The sequence below is a fragment of the Mastigoproctus giganteus genome, chromosome 13 (assembly GCF_048544385.1).
Source record: "Mastigoproctus giganteus isolate SK-2022 chromosome 13, ASM4854438v1, whole genome shotgun sequence".
Taxonomy (NCBI): domain Eukaryota; kingdom Metazoa; phylum Arthropoda; class Arachnida; order Uropygi; family Thelyphonidae; genus Mastigoproctus; species Mastigoproctus giganteus.
Window position 1 is genome coordinate 122,956,827 of NC_143587.1, and position 14,158 is coordinate 122,970,984.

Genomic DNA, 14,158 nt, shown 5'->3' on the forward strand with positions numbered 1-14,158 from the left:
TGGCAAGCTGTAACCCCAGAGTAACATATCAATTCTGTAGTACTACACTGACCAAAAAAACAAAAAAAAAAAATTAAAATTATTATATTAGGGCTACCGTAATTTCTTACATCTACCCATATATTTATTTGTCTAAATTGTGTGCATTCTCTGAATGAAAAAATCCCAATTTCTGGGAAAAAAACCTTGCTTTCTATGCCTGAAACCAACTAACTCAGCCACAGAGTGAAAACAGCCCATTAATGAAAAGGACCTGGGGATAATTGTGCAGGCAGATATGAAGTTTTCTGAGCAGTGCAGACAGTCTGCAAGAGTAGCTCATGGTGTCTTTTGCAATGATATACAGGAATTTTTCTAGCAGGGATAAGGAGATGATTATCCCCTTGTATATGGCAATGGCCAGGCCACAACTTGAGTATTGTATTCAGGTCTGGAGGCCTAATTTTAAGAACGGTGTAGAGCTGTTGGAATGAGTACAGAGACGGGCAACAAGATTAGTGAATGGAACGAAGGGTTGCTCTTACGAAGAAAGGCTTAAGTTTTACAGATTACAGTGTCTGGAGACTAGGCACCTGTGAGGTGTATAAAGCCTTGAATGGTTTGGGCATGCTCAATGCTTATGGGATACTTCCTCTTGCTCGGAACAATCACCTGAGGGGGCATAAATTCAAATTGAGGAAAGACAGTTGTAGGATAGATGTGCGGAAGTTTGCCTTTAGCCAGTGGGTAGTTGGAACAGACTTCCATCCATCTTTCGTTGTGGAAGTTGATAGCCTAAATAAATTTAAGGCTGAGGTGGACAGGTATTTGGAAAGAACAGAGGGGTGAAATGGGAGCGGTTTTTTTTTTTTGGCTGATGCTGCATAAGCTTGCATCATATGCCTCTACTAATGCTAACAAGTACTGAAAACAACAAAATGCCCTGCCCTGAACCCTGCGGGCAGACTCCAATAATAACCTTAGTCCATGAGAAGGAGTGCCCATTGATAACAACTCTTCCACTCAACCATGGCTTTATCCATAGCAGAAACTTTCCTTCAATGCCACACTTCTCCAATTTGTATAGCAGCAGTCTTTTACCAAGACTGCTATACAAAGCTTCCTTGAAAACCAAGTATACCTAGGTGGTAGATAACTTTCATCAACCGGTGAAATACCACCACTTTGCTTATTGGAGGCTTGAAGTGGTGAAACCCATGTTTAGTCTCTAGAGCAAAGTTTCCAGCATCCCCCCACCCCCCATACTTCTCCTTCAACCCATGCATGGTACTAAGTACTATAGGTTTTGATACCTTCGTGTTTGGGGTTTTCATAAAAAAAAAAATATATATATATATTAAAATTATTTTTTGCATCCAATTCCTTTGTTACTGTATCATAGTATCCAATAAAATTGGTCAGACAAGATAGCCCCCTTAGCAAATCCGTGCTGTGACTGCAGAGTAATTGCACTCCTGTCTAGATGATCCTGCCTTACTTATTTAACCTGTGACTCCATTAGTTTCCTTGAACAGAACTTCACCTATATAATTACTCATGTCACCTTTTGATCCCACTTTGTGAAATGGAGATACATTCACACATCTCCAATCCATAGGGCACTCCCCTGAATCGAAGGGTGCCCTCATAATTATAGCTAAGGGTTTTTGCATATCTCCTTTTCTGCTTCTGTTAATATAATTAAACAGATCCCATCCACTTCTGTTGCCTTTTTTGTGTTTAACCATGACAATTTCTCTTCCAATTTCTGGCATCCCCTTCCATAAACAATTCCTCATGTATGAATGTAGATGCAAAATATCTACTCAGCCTGCCAGCAACCTGAGCAGGATCCATCAACAGCTAAACCATCGACATCAAGCAGACCAATATTGAAATTGACTCAACTCCTTCCTTCCTTATATTAACTAAAAAGACTAAAGTCTTTTTTTGACATTCTTTGCAAGAGACCTCATAATCTGCCTTGGCTTGCCTAACCTTTGTGACTTGATTGCAGGCTAGTTTATATCTACCATAGGCTTCTGTATCAGTGATTCTTTATATGCATCCCATTCATTTTTCTTCTCTGCCACAAGTCTCATAAGTTCATCTGACATCTGTTTAGGTCTAAACCTTTAACAGTATTTCTTAGTCGGTATAAAAAATGCATAGTAGCTTCTATGATTATTTCTTTGAATGCTTCCCATTTATAATTTGCTGAGAGTAACTTCATAATTTTATCCCACTGCATAGAATTTAAAAACTGTCTGAGATCTCTGTAGTCAGTTATGTCTTTAAGTAAATCCCATAGCAGTACACTGTGAGGTGCCTCCGTAGCCAGGTGGGCAGGAGCAGCAGTGCATAGCACACACTTCTTGATTAGACCAGGGTTCGAGCCCGTGTCCACCAAATACGGAGGATGTGGAAAGGTCAGGGAATGACCACCGCATACCCTCGGAGCAATATGGCCCTAGTTGCTAATGCTCCTAAAAACCAAATAACAAACAACAACAAACAGACAGTACACTGTGATCACAGTCACCCAATTGATCTTTTACCTGAAGATTCTTAATGCACAAAGACTGATTTGCTAGCTCACTCTGTTTCTCTATATAGTTGCTTGTTATACTCATCAGTAATTAGACCTGTAACAGACTTCTCTCAGTTTTGTTTTCCTGGTGATTATGTCACACCAAACTGAATCAACATTGCACTGGCTATTGATGTCCACAACCTTATATTTAATATGCTTCTTAACTAAGAACATGATCTCCCCCTCCTCTCAGGTGTGTCCTTTCTGCATGCATTGTACTCCCCATATTCAACTTCTGCATTCCTTATGCCGGAGTAACACATTGGATTCCCAGGCTAATTGAACTTAGGAACAAAATGAAAAGAGCTCGCAGGAGCTCCAAAGAACACATAGAAGAGGCCCATCCAATCTAGTAGTAGTAGCATGTGATGCAAGAAAGCAAGTGTATGAGCTTATGCAGCATCAGCCAAAAAAAAAAAAAAAAAAAAAAATTTCACACAACCACTCCCTCTAAATGTTTGTCCAGTTCCTCCTTAAATTTATTTAACCTATCAACTTCCACAATGACAGATGGAAGTTTGTTCCAGCAATTAACCACCCGCTGGCTAAAGGCAAATTTCCGCACATCTATTCTACATAGATTCCTAAGTAAATTCCTTAAAGTTACAATTAAAGAATGCACAGTGCCAGTACTACAATGGCATAACCACCAAAATTAGACAGCATGGCAAAACCTGATTCACTGTGAAAAAAATTCCAAGCCCCAGGGCATTGTCCATAAAGTAATCTGCAACAGAATCGGCACTGCTGATATTATCACTTTAAACACCAATAATAACCAATCAACTGGGGCATTACTATGGGCACTGGATGTCATAATTGTCCTGGTCAATCTGACTAACAACATGGAATGCCAGTTGAAAATCATTCAGGATAACAGTGCATAGCAACCAACTCATTCAGAATCACCTGTCACTAGGGAGGAAGTAATTTAAGGCATCAAAAAAAGGAAGGCATCTTGTGGTGACCTCTTTGAAGGTGAGGCTATTAAGCATCTTCTTATTACTCTTTACAGTGCTTGTCTCTGGGATGGAAACATGCAAATCAACTTGTTGAATCCATGTAAGACCTACCATCCTATTGTTCTGTTCTCTGTCTTGGGGAAAGAGCTTGAGCAGCTTCTGCAATGATTGCATTTGATGACTTAATCAGTACTTAAAATTCATCAAATTTGTTTACTATGCTCCTAGAATTAATGTACAGTCACCTGTTCTTACCATTAGTTACCCTAAAATAGCATGTATATTTATTTGTTCCATGATGATCCAAAGCAGTGCTTGAAATTCTAAGTAGTGCCAGAATCACTTTCACCTCTAGTTAATATATTAGTTTGCTTACCCCCCCCCCCCAAAGTTAGCATTTTATACCTCAGTTGCCACTTTTCAGCACATCTGTTTAGTTTGTTAAGATCTTGTCAGAGTAGCATACCCTGATTACTGTTATTAACCACCCTGGCAACTTTTGTATCATCTGCAAATTAGACATTAAGCCTGATATGCCTTCATTGATGTCAATAATAAATATAGAGAACAACCATCTCCCGCTGACCGGGCTAGCTGGGTGGGTAAAGTGCCTGCCTGGCAACCCAAAGGTCACGGGTACTGTACTGCAAAAACCTTGGGAGGTGCATTATGGCCACAGAAGCCGATGCGCCAACAAAAAAAAAAAAAAAAAAAAACCATCCCCCAGAACTGAACCCTGGGGGATTCTGCTAATAACATTGTACAAAAAGTCTAGTGTTTACATAAAAAAAAGAAGTTTTTGCAAAGAATGCTTTCTTTGCATTCTTTACCATTAACTTCTGTTAATCTGCCTTAGGTTGCCATTTTTCTGTATTTTATGTAAAACTGCTTTGTTAAATTAAAAGAAAACATGAAACCTCATGTTTTCATGGCTACCAGCTCTATACTATAAAATAAGCCATTGCTCAACAGTGCATTTATATATGCTTATCTATATAAAAATAAATAAATTTTAGGGCTGATTGGCATTTATTTTACATTAACAAACATCTGCATTGTCTTTCATTTGGGTCAACTTTTCCATTATTTCTTATGGGAAATTAGCTCTTACTTTTGCAGTACATTTTAGGACAGTCTACCAGATGAACTGAGAAATGGCTGTATGCAGATCAGACTTTAAATATAGGATATTCTTTTTGTGGTAATTTTATCAGTTTTTGGTTTTTTTTTTTCAGGTCTATGATCATAAGCAGCAGTTTGGAAAAGGATGGGTGGATCTTTATGATCCTCTCATTTTTGGAATGGGAGGGAAAAACTGGTTCCTAAAATTACCATTACCTGAAGGTAGTTCTGGGCACTTTCGTCATGTTGCTGTCGTCAATAATGTGGTAAGGACATTTTTATAACTATTTGTGTGACTTTCTTCCATGGATTTTGTTTAATGTCTGAATAAGGTCAAAGTAAATTCAGTAATACAATAAGTCATGCTATTTTTTTTTTTTTTAACCTCTTGTTTTATGTAGCAATGATATATAAATTACTTTGCCATATAGAAAACAAAAATCTAAAGTGCTATTTTCTTTGGGATATCAAACATTTCAGTATCTGTTATTACTCTCTGTGAAATAGAAAGATATATAGTTAGATATTTTGTTTCTGCACATTTATGTTATAAAAGTTAAAATTATAGCATTAAAGGCACTAGTCACAGTTTTTTCTAAATAATAATAATACAAACAGCAAAGCTTCTTTTTTTAAGTAACTCTCCTCTATCGGTTTTGCTAAATTTTCATAGAAAGTTAAAAAAATTCATATGATTGGCAACAATATGATGAATTTCAGATGAGCTTATATGAACTTAGTTTTTCTAGTTAGAATTTTTAGAAACAGCCAGTATCTAATTTATCATAACAATACTGTCAAACCATCTGATGAGAATTTTGTTTACACAAACCTGCAAGACATCATGATACTTGGCCTCTCAGACCTTATTATGTTTCATTATGAGCAAACAGTAACATATCACTTAATCAAGTGATGCATTATTGCTTATTCAGAACTACTCAAGTAAATAAGACTGCGTTTATAATTAAGAAGGTAGAGAGTAGCAGACATGTAACAGAAGGGAATAGTTTAGAAACCAATTCAGAATTCTCTCTTTTCATTGTGTACTTCAATCGAGATGGAGGTATATTGAAAATAGTAAGATGAAATATACTTTTCTGATGCATACTTGTTGTGTTAGCTTTCATATTGCAATTAACATTGTAATTATGGCTATATTATTCAGCTACATATATTTAAATGGAATTCTTACAATTTTTTTTTTGGTATTAGCAATGGCCACATGGTGCAAGGAAGCCTATGACTTATGCTGCACCAGCTAAAAAAAAATAATAATTAATAAGAGAAAAGGAAATAGACCACCTATGCGTTTCCTTCCTCCCATAGGTAATTATCCAGCTAACCTTTGAATTTCCCCAAACTGTCAGCATCTACCACCCATGTAGGTAACTTATAACTTGCTAACTAAAATGAAACTTCCTGCAATCCAGTCTAAACATCTGCCCCCATAACTTGAAATTATGGAACCACGTTCTAGAATCATTTATAACTGTGAATCATTTATGCCTCTCAGAGCCTTAAGCACCTCAATTAAGTGTCCTCTAAGGTGCCTAGTTTCCAAGCTCTGCAGCCCACATATTCAAAGTCTTTCCTCATATGGATGCCCTTTTGCCAATCTCACCAGGTGCATTACCTAGCTTTGGACCCTTTCACAAGCACAATGTCTTTCTTTAGGTGTGGTCTAACAATAGCCTTATATAATGGGATTTTGACATCCTTATCTTTACTATCAATTGTTTGATAAATCATCAATAGGACACCATGGACTTTCCTTGCAACCAGTCTACAATGCTCGGAGAACTTCATGTCTGACCATATTGTAACTCCCAAGTCCTTTTCTCCACTACCGGCTTTAGTTCACCTCTGCCAAGTGTATAAGTTATTTTGAGGTTACTTTTCCCTAGGCGCAATACCTTACACTTTGCTTGATTAAAGCATTGCTGCCATTTTTCTGGTCATCCCTGAAGTTTATCTAGGTAATACTAAAGAAGCTGTGCTTGGTGACGATCATTAACTCTCTACCAATCTTTATATCATCTGCAAATTTAGACATCGTGCCCTCTATCCTTTCATTGATGTCACTTATGAAAATCAAAAACAACAGTGGGCCTAATGACCAATGAGGAGTTATTCAGGGAGGGGAATGCCAGAGGAGTTAAACTCTGGCAGTGAGCTAGATGATTTTGTAATAACTGAGAGGAAAGTGGAGGAGAAATTGTTGAAGATAAACATAAAAAAGGAAAGGTACCCAGGGTGGATGGGATCTATCCAGTTATATTAAAGGAGGCAGCAAAGGAAGTAAGCAAACCCTTAGCCATAATTATGAGAGCTTCTTTGGACTCGGGGGAAGTGCCCATGGACTGAAGGTGTGCAAAGGTGACCCCAATTCACAAAGGAAGATCAAAAGGCGACACATGTAATTATAGACCTGTTAGTTTAACTTCTGTTCCAGGAAAATTAATGGAGGCACTGGTTAAAGAAGCATTGCAGGATTATCCAGACAAGACTTCAGTTATAGCTTGGACACAGCATGGTTTTGTTAAGGGAAAGTCTTGCCTGACCAATTTGATTGGATACTATGATGTGGTCACAAAGGAACTGGATGCGGGGAATAACTTTGATACTGTTGCACATGGAAGACTGCTGCACAAATTGGAGCAATGTAGCATTGGAGGCAAATTGCTGCTATGGATAAAGGGATGGTTGAGTGGAAGAAGACGGAGAGCAGTAATCAATGGACACTGCTCATCTTGGACTAATGTTATTAGTGGAGTCCCTTAGAGTTTAGTGTTGGGTCCATTGTTTTCTGTATTTATAAATGATATTGATGATGGTTATATCAAGCTTAATGTCCAAGTTTGCAGACGATACGAAGGTTGGCAGGGTTGTTAAGGACACTAATGACAGTACGCTGCTGCTGCAACAGGATCTAGAAAAGTTAAGTTGATGGGCTGAGAGGTGGCAAATGAAGTTTAACATTGACAAATGTAAAAGTATTACGTATGGGAAGCAGTAACCCCAGAGTAACGTATCAACTATGTGGTAGAGAACGAAAAGGACTTGGGGGTAATTGTGCAGGCAGATATGAAGTTTTCTGAGCAGCACAGATGGTCTGCAAGAGTATCTTATGGTGTCTTGTCAATGATATACAGGATTTTTTCTGGCAGGGATAAGATTTTTTTTTTTTTTTTTAGGAGCATTAGCAACTAAGGCCATATTGCTCCAGGGATATGTGGTGGTCGTCATTCTCTGATCTTTCTGCATCCTCCGTATTCGGTGGTCACGGGATCGAACCCCGGTCTAATCAAGAAGCGTGTGCTACGCACTGCTGCTCCTGCCCACCTGGCTACGGAGGCGCCACAGGGATAAGGAGGTGAGTATTCCCTTGTATAAGGCAATGGTCAGGCCACACCTTGAGTATTGTATACAGGTCTGGAGGCCTCATTTTAAGAAGAAAGTAGAGCTGTTGGAGTGAGTACAGAGGAGGGCAACAAGATTAGTGAATGGAACAAAGGGTTGTTTTTACGAAAAAAGGCTCAAGTTTTGCAAATTACAGTGTCTGGAGACTAGGCACCTGTGAGGTGATCTGATTGAGGTGTATAAAGCCTTGAATGGTTTTAGCATGGTCAATGCTGATGGGATTCTTCCTCTTGCTCAGAATAATCACCTGAGAGGGCATAAATTCAAATTGAGGAAAGACAGATGTGCGGAAGTTTGCCTTTAGCCAGTGGGTAGTTGGTTGGAGGAACAGACTTCCATCCTTTGTTGTGGAGCTTGATAGCCTAAATAAATTTAAGGCTGAGCTGGACAGGTATTTGGAACAAATGGAGGGGTGAAATGGGAGCATTCTTTTTTTTTTTTTTTTTGCATTTTATGCTAATACTGATACTTGGGGAACCTCACTTCTAACATCAACCCAATCTGAGGAATAACCATTTATCACCCTTCTGTCTTCTTCCCTGAAGCCATCCAGCTATCAGTCTAAGGATTTACCCTGTGATTCCAGCCTGTTCCAGCTTATGAAGTAACTGCTCATGTGGGACTGAGTGAATTGCTTTGCTGAAATCCAAATAAACAGTGTCAAAATTATTCCTCAAGTTCATGAGTGACCCTGTCAAAATAGCTACCAGATTTGTTAAACATGATTTTCCCTTTACAAAACTGTGCTGAGTATCTTTCAGAATTCCATTTCTATCTAAATGCTCCTGAATTCCACCCTTATGTATTTGGAGATGCATTGGCACTTTTCCAATCCAACAAGTCCAGTGAGGCTCTTATAATTAGCCTCAATGGTTCAATGCACTCACTTGCCCCCTCCCTTAAGATTATAGGGTATATGCCATTAACCCCGTGAGCCTGCAGGGTAGAAAGTGTTATTATTAATTACATATTTTCAACTTCACTCCCATAATTTCTCATTGATGTAAAAGGGTGTTTCTTCTGTAAATATCAATGCAAAATAACTGTTGAGTTCATCTGCAATATTAGCTGGGGTATCCCATATCCATTACATAAGGATCCGATTTGATTTGTCCTTCTCTTTTTTGCATTTATATATGCATCCTTATTCTCATACTTTGCATCTTTGCCAGCCTAACCTTTTCTTTTCTGTGACATATTACAAATCAATTTGGTCTGCAAGAGTAGCTTATGGTGTCTTGTCAATGATATACAGGATTTTTTCTAGCAGGGATAAGGTTTTTTTTTTTTTAGGAGCATTAGCAACTAAGGCCATATTACTCCAGTAATATGTGGTTGTCATTCCCTGACCTTTCCGCATCCTCTGTATTTGGTGGGCATGGGCTCGAACCCCAGTCTAATCAAGAAGCGTGTGCTTCTTGATTAGACTTCTTGATTACACTGCTGCTCCTGCCCATGGAGGCACTGGTTAATGTTCTTTGTTGATCCTAAGTGATGCAAAATGCTCATAATCAATATTATGGCATGTAATAAATATTTGCCATAATCAGGCAAAAACTGTAACATGGTTAAGAGAAATGGATACTTATTAAATATCAGTCTCTACTGGCCTTGGATAAAATTACAAAAAAGATACAAATGGATTTATCGATTTGATTCAGTTATATGTATAGGTATAATAATGGAGGCACTGGTTAATGTTCTTTGTTGATCCTAAGTGATGCAAAATGCTCATAATCAATATTATGGCATGTAATAAATATTTGCCATAATCAGGCAAAAACTGTAACATGGTTAAGAGAAATGGATACTTATTAAATATCAGTCTCTACTGGCCTTGGATAAAATTACAAAAAAGATACAAATGGATTTATTGATTTGATTCAGTTACATGTATAGGTATAATAATGGAGGCACTGGTTAATATTCTTTGTTGATACTAAGTGATGCAAAATGCTCATAATCAATATTCTGGCATGTAATAAATATTTGCCATAATCAGGCAAAAACTGTAACATGGTTAAGAGAAATGGATACTTAAAAATATCAGTCTCTACTGGCCTTGGATAAAATTATAAAAAAGATACAAATGGATTTATCGATTTGATTCAGTTACATGTATAGGTATAATAATGCTAGCAGTGTATCTTTTGGCCAATTATCATTAGGAACTAAAGTCTGCAAATTGCTTTTAGAAAATGAACTGAAAATATTGAATTAGTTGATCACTAATTATATGTTAATATTAGTAGTGGCAGATGATGCTCAGAAGCAAATTTGTACAGCATTGGACAAAAAAAAAAACTATCCACATCATCTGTCCGACTCCACTAACAATACAATTTGTCCAATTTCTCTTTGAATTCAATTCAATTTATACCACTACTCACTTCCACAACACCAAATGGAACTTTGTTCCAATAATCAGTTAATCTCTGGCTGAAAGCAAATTTTCACATATTTATCCTCCAACCATCCTTTTCAGTTTAAATTTATGTTCCCTTATGTATGCCATCTGAAAAAGAGTAAGGATACCATTAAGCGTTTAGTTTACCCAGTCCGTTTAAGCCTTAAGCACTAAAATCAGATCTAAAGTATTTATTAGTAAGAGGAACCTTTTGTGCACATGACTAATCTTGTTGCTCTTCTCTGTACATATTACAACACATCAACATCCTTGTTAAAATGAGGTTTCCAGGCCTATATGTAGTATCCAAGATGTGGCCTAACTGTTGCCTTATACAACAAGATAATCATATCCTTATGTGCATTTCACATTGGACAAACTTCTCTGAGTAGTGCAGGCCTTGAGCATGAGATAGCAACATATGTACAGTATTTTGCATTTATCAATCTAAAACCTCTGCTGCTGCTTCTCAGTCCATCTGCCTTATTTCTCTAGGTCTTCTTGCAGTATCTAAACCTTATTACTGCCATTAACCAACTTAGAAATTGTGATGCCTTCATCAATATCTTAATAAATATAGAAAATAGTAAGGGACTCTGCTAATAACATTAGTCCAAGAAGAGTGGTGTCCATTCATAAAGCAATCCAAGTATGCTACTGTAACAAGGTCTAGGAAAATTAGGCAGATGGGCTGAGAAGTGCTAACTGAAATTTAAATTGAGACTTACAAAGTACTGCATATAGGCTGCAGTAGTCCCAGAATAACACACCAACTATGTGGTATTGTGCGCCTCCATAGCCAGATGGGAAGGAGCAGCAGTGTGTAGCACATGCTTCTTGATTAGACTGGGGTTCGAGTCCGTCACCACCAAATACATAGGATGTGGAAAGGTCAGAGAATGACGACCGCATATTCCCGGAGAAATATGGCCCTAGTTGCTAATGTTCCTAAAAACCAAATAACAAACAAACAAACTATGTGGTATCACATTGCAGATAGTGGAGAGTGAAAAAGACCTGAGGGTAATTGTGCAGTCAGAACTGCAGATAGTGTTTTGTCAATGATATACAGGAATTTTGCCAGCAGTCATAAAGATATGATTATCCTGTTGTATAAGGCAATGTTAGGCCACATCTTGAATACTGCATGCAGGTCTGGAGGTCTCATTTTAGGAAGGATGTGGATTTGTTGGAACTGATGCAGAGAAGGGTAATGAGATTAGTGGTGGAATGAAAGGATGGTCTTACCAAGAAAGGCTTCAGTTCTGAGATTGCATTGTCTGGAAACTAGGCACCTCCAAAGAGATCTGATTGAGTTGTTTTAGGCTTTACAGAATATGCTTCAACCAGCATGTAGTTGATTGTTGGAAAAACTTCCATCTGGTTTTGCAGAAGTGAGTAGTGTTAATATATAAAAGGTAGAAGGAGAGAGATTAGAAAGGAGTTTTTTTGGGTAATGCTATATGAGCTTACTTTCTTGCATCATTTACAATAATAATCTAAGTATGTGATTTGAAAATTAGTTTTTGCATTCAGTTTATAATAGCTAATCAGACAGGATCTCCACTTAACAAATTCATGCTGTGATTGTGGTAAAATTGCATTCCTCTCAAGATGATGCTGTATCATTTCTATAAATTGACTATTATTTTACCTGGAAAGAGTATTCAAGCTTATGGGTCTGTAATTATTCACATTCCCCCTTTATGAATAGGAGTGATATTTGCACACCTCCCCAAATCCAAAGATATTCTCATTATTACAGCTTAATTTTCCTTCAGCTATCTCTTTCCCTGGCCACTGTTCTGCATTATCTCACCCTAAGATGTCGTAGGTCGTTCTCTATGTCATCCACCCACCTCCGTCTCAGTCTTCCTCCCGCTTGCCCTTCCATTGCTTTCCTCCATTCGTATCACTCCTACTGTATCTGGTTTTTCCTTATTTTCTAGTCTTCCTGACTTTTATTGACTTCAGTAATTTCTCTTGCACTTTCCTTTCAGTTATCGCAAAATCATTTAGCTCCTAATTGTAACTTGGAATATGTCTGGTATCCCACCATTCCTTAAAAACTTCTTTATGCATGAATTTAGATGCAAAATATTTATCCAGGATCATCAATAGCTATACCATTCATACCCAGTGGACCATTGTATTTCATCCCTTTCCTCCTTTGCTTAAGAATTCTTTGCTACTTTTTTTTTTTTTTTTTTTCTTTACAAAGATTTTATGTGATCTGCCTTGTAATGGCTTGATTGTAGACTAGTGTATACTTATTGTTGGTTTTTCTATCCTATGCATTTTCCATCTCTGCCGCTAGTCTCATCACTTCATCTGACATCCATTTTGGTCTAAAGAGCCTAATAGCTTCTATGATAATTTTGCTGAACACTTTCCAATTAGAATTTGCAGTTGTTAGCAGCATTGGTTGATTCCACTGAAAAGAATTTGAAACTATCTAAGACCATTGTAGTCACTATTACAAAGTCAAGAACCCTTCTACTTGACAGTAATTATACTTTTAGGTAAATCCCACATTAATACACTATGATAATGGCCACATAATTGTTCCTTTCCCCACAGAGTCTCTACTGATAATCAGATCAAGATTATTGCCTCTCTAACATGCTGATCATCTAGTAATGTCCTGCTACTGAGTGAGTGAGTGACCAACCCAAAAGTTCCATTCAGTATCTGGAAAGTTAAAATTCCAGATTCTGTAATTACTCACATTAGTGTGAGCAATCATATAGATGTTCATCATACTCATTTTTGTTTTTCCATTGCTTATGATATACCAGGCCGATGAACTGCAACCAAAATTAACTAGAGACATTAACTACTGCCTTACTTAGATTCTATCATCATCATCAGCCATTTTCAATCCACTGCAGAATGAAGGCCTCTCCAGCAACTTTCCAGTTCCTTCTGTTTTGAGCACTGGCCATCCATTTACTACCCACAGACTCATGAATTTCATCTATCCATCTCCGCCTTTGTCTTCCAGGTTTTCTTCTAGCTCCTCTTGGATACCATTCTGTTATTTTCTTAGTCCATCTGTCATCATGTCTTCGAGCTATGTGTCCTGCCCAAGACCATTTTAGTTTTGATAAGAATGTCCTTTACTTGAGTTTGCTGCCTAATCCATGTGTTTCTCTTCTTATCTAACAGTCTGATCCCCAATATGATTCGTTCCATTCTTTTGGTGAGTGCTCAAGTTTCACTTCCATAAGTCATGGTGGGAATATACATTGGTTCATTATTTTACGTTTCAGAAAAACTGGGATATTGCTCTTCAGTATGTGACTATATTTCCTGAATGCTATCCATCCAAAATTTATTCTTCTCTTGACTTCCAGCCTTTTATCATTATTACAGCTAATAACTTGTCCCAGATAAGTATATGACTCCACCTTTTCAATTACTGCTCCTTCAATCATTATTTCCCTTTCTGTGGCATACTTGTTCATCATTACTTTTGTTTTAGCCATATTCATCTTTAGTCCAAAATCCTTACTAGCTATACATAACTGATTAAGATTTTCCTCTAATTCTTTGGGATCGTGGGTTATGACCACAATGTCATCTGCAAATCGTAAATGGTTTAGGTACTCTCCGTTCACATTGACTCCTTTCTGCGACCAGTCTGATCTTCTGAAAGCTTCCTCAAGGGCA

The 14,158-nt window shown here is 37.6% G+C and overlaps 1 protein-coding gene across 2 annotated transcripts in view; it reads left to right on the plus strand.

The window, feature by feature from the left end:
* The window catches only part of LOC150076411 (inactive dipeptidyl peptidase 10-like), a 1,373,013-nt gene that overhangs the window by 1,231,306 nt on the left and 127,549 nt on the right, over positions 1-14,158 (plus strand). For both annotated transcript variants that reach the window (XM_090387020.1, XM_090387021.1), the window contains exon 12: positions 4,770-4,922. In XM_090387020.1, coding sequence (XP_090243146.1) covers positions 4,770-4,922 — 153 coding nt within the window. The remainder of the gene's footprint in view (positions 1-4,769; positions 4,923-14,158) is intronic.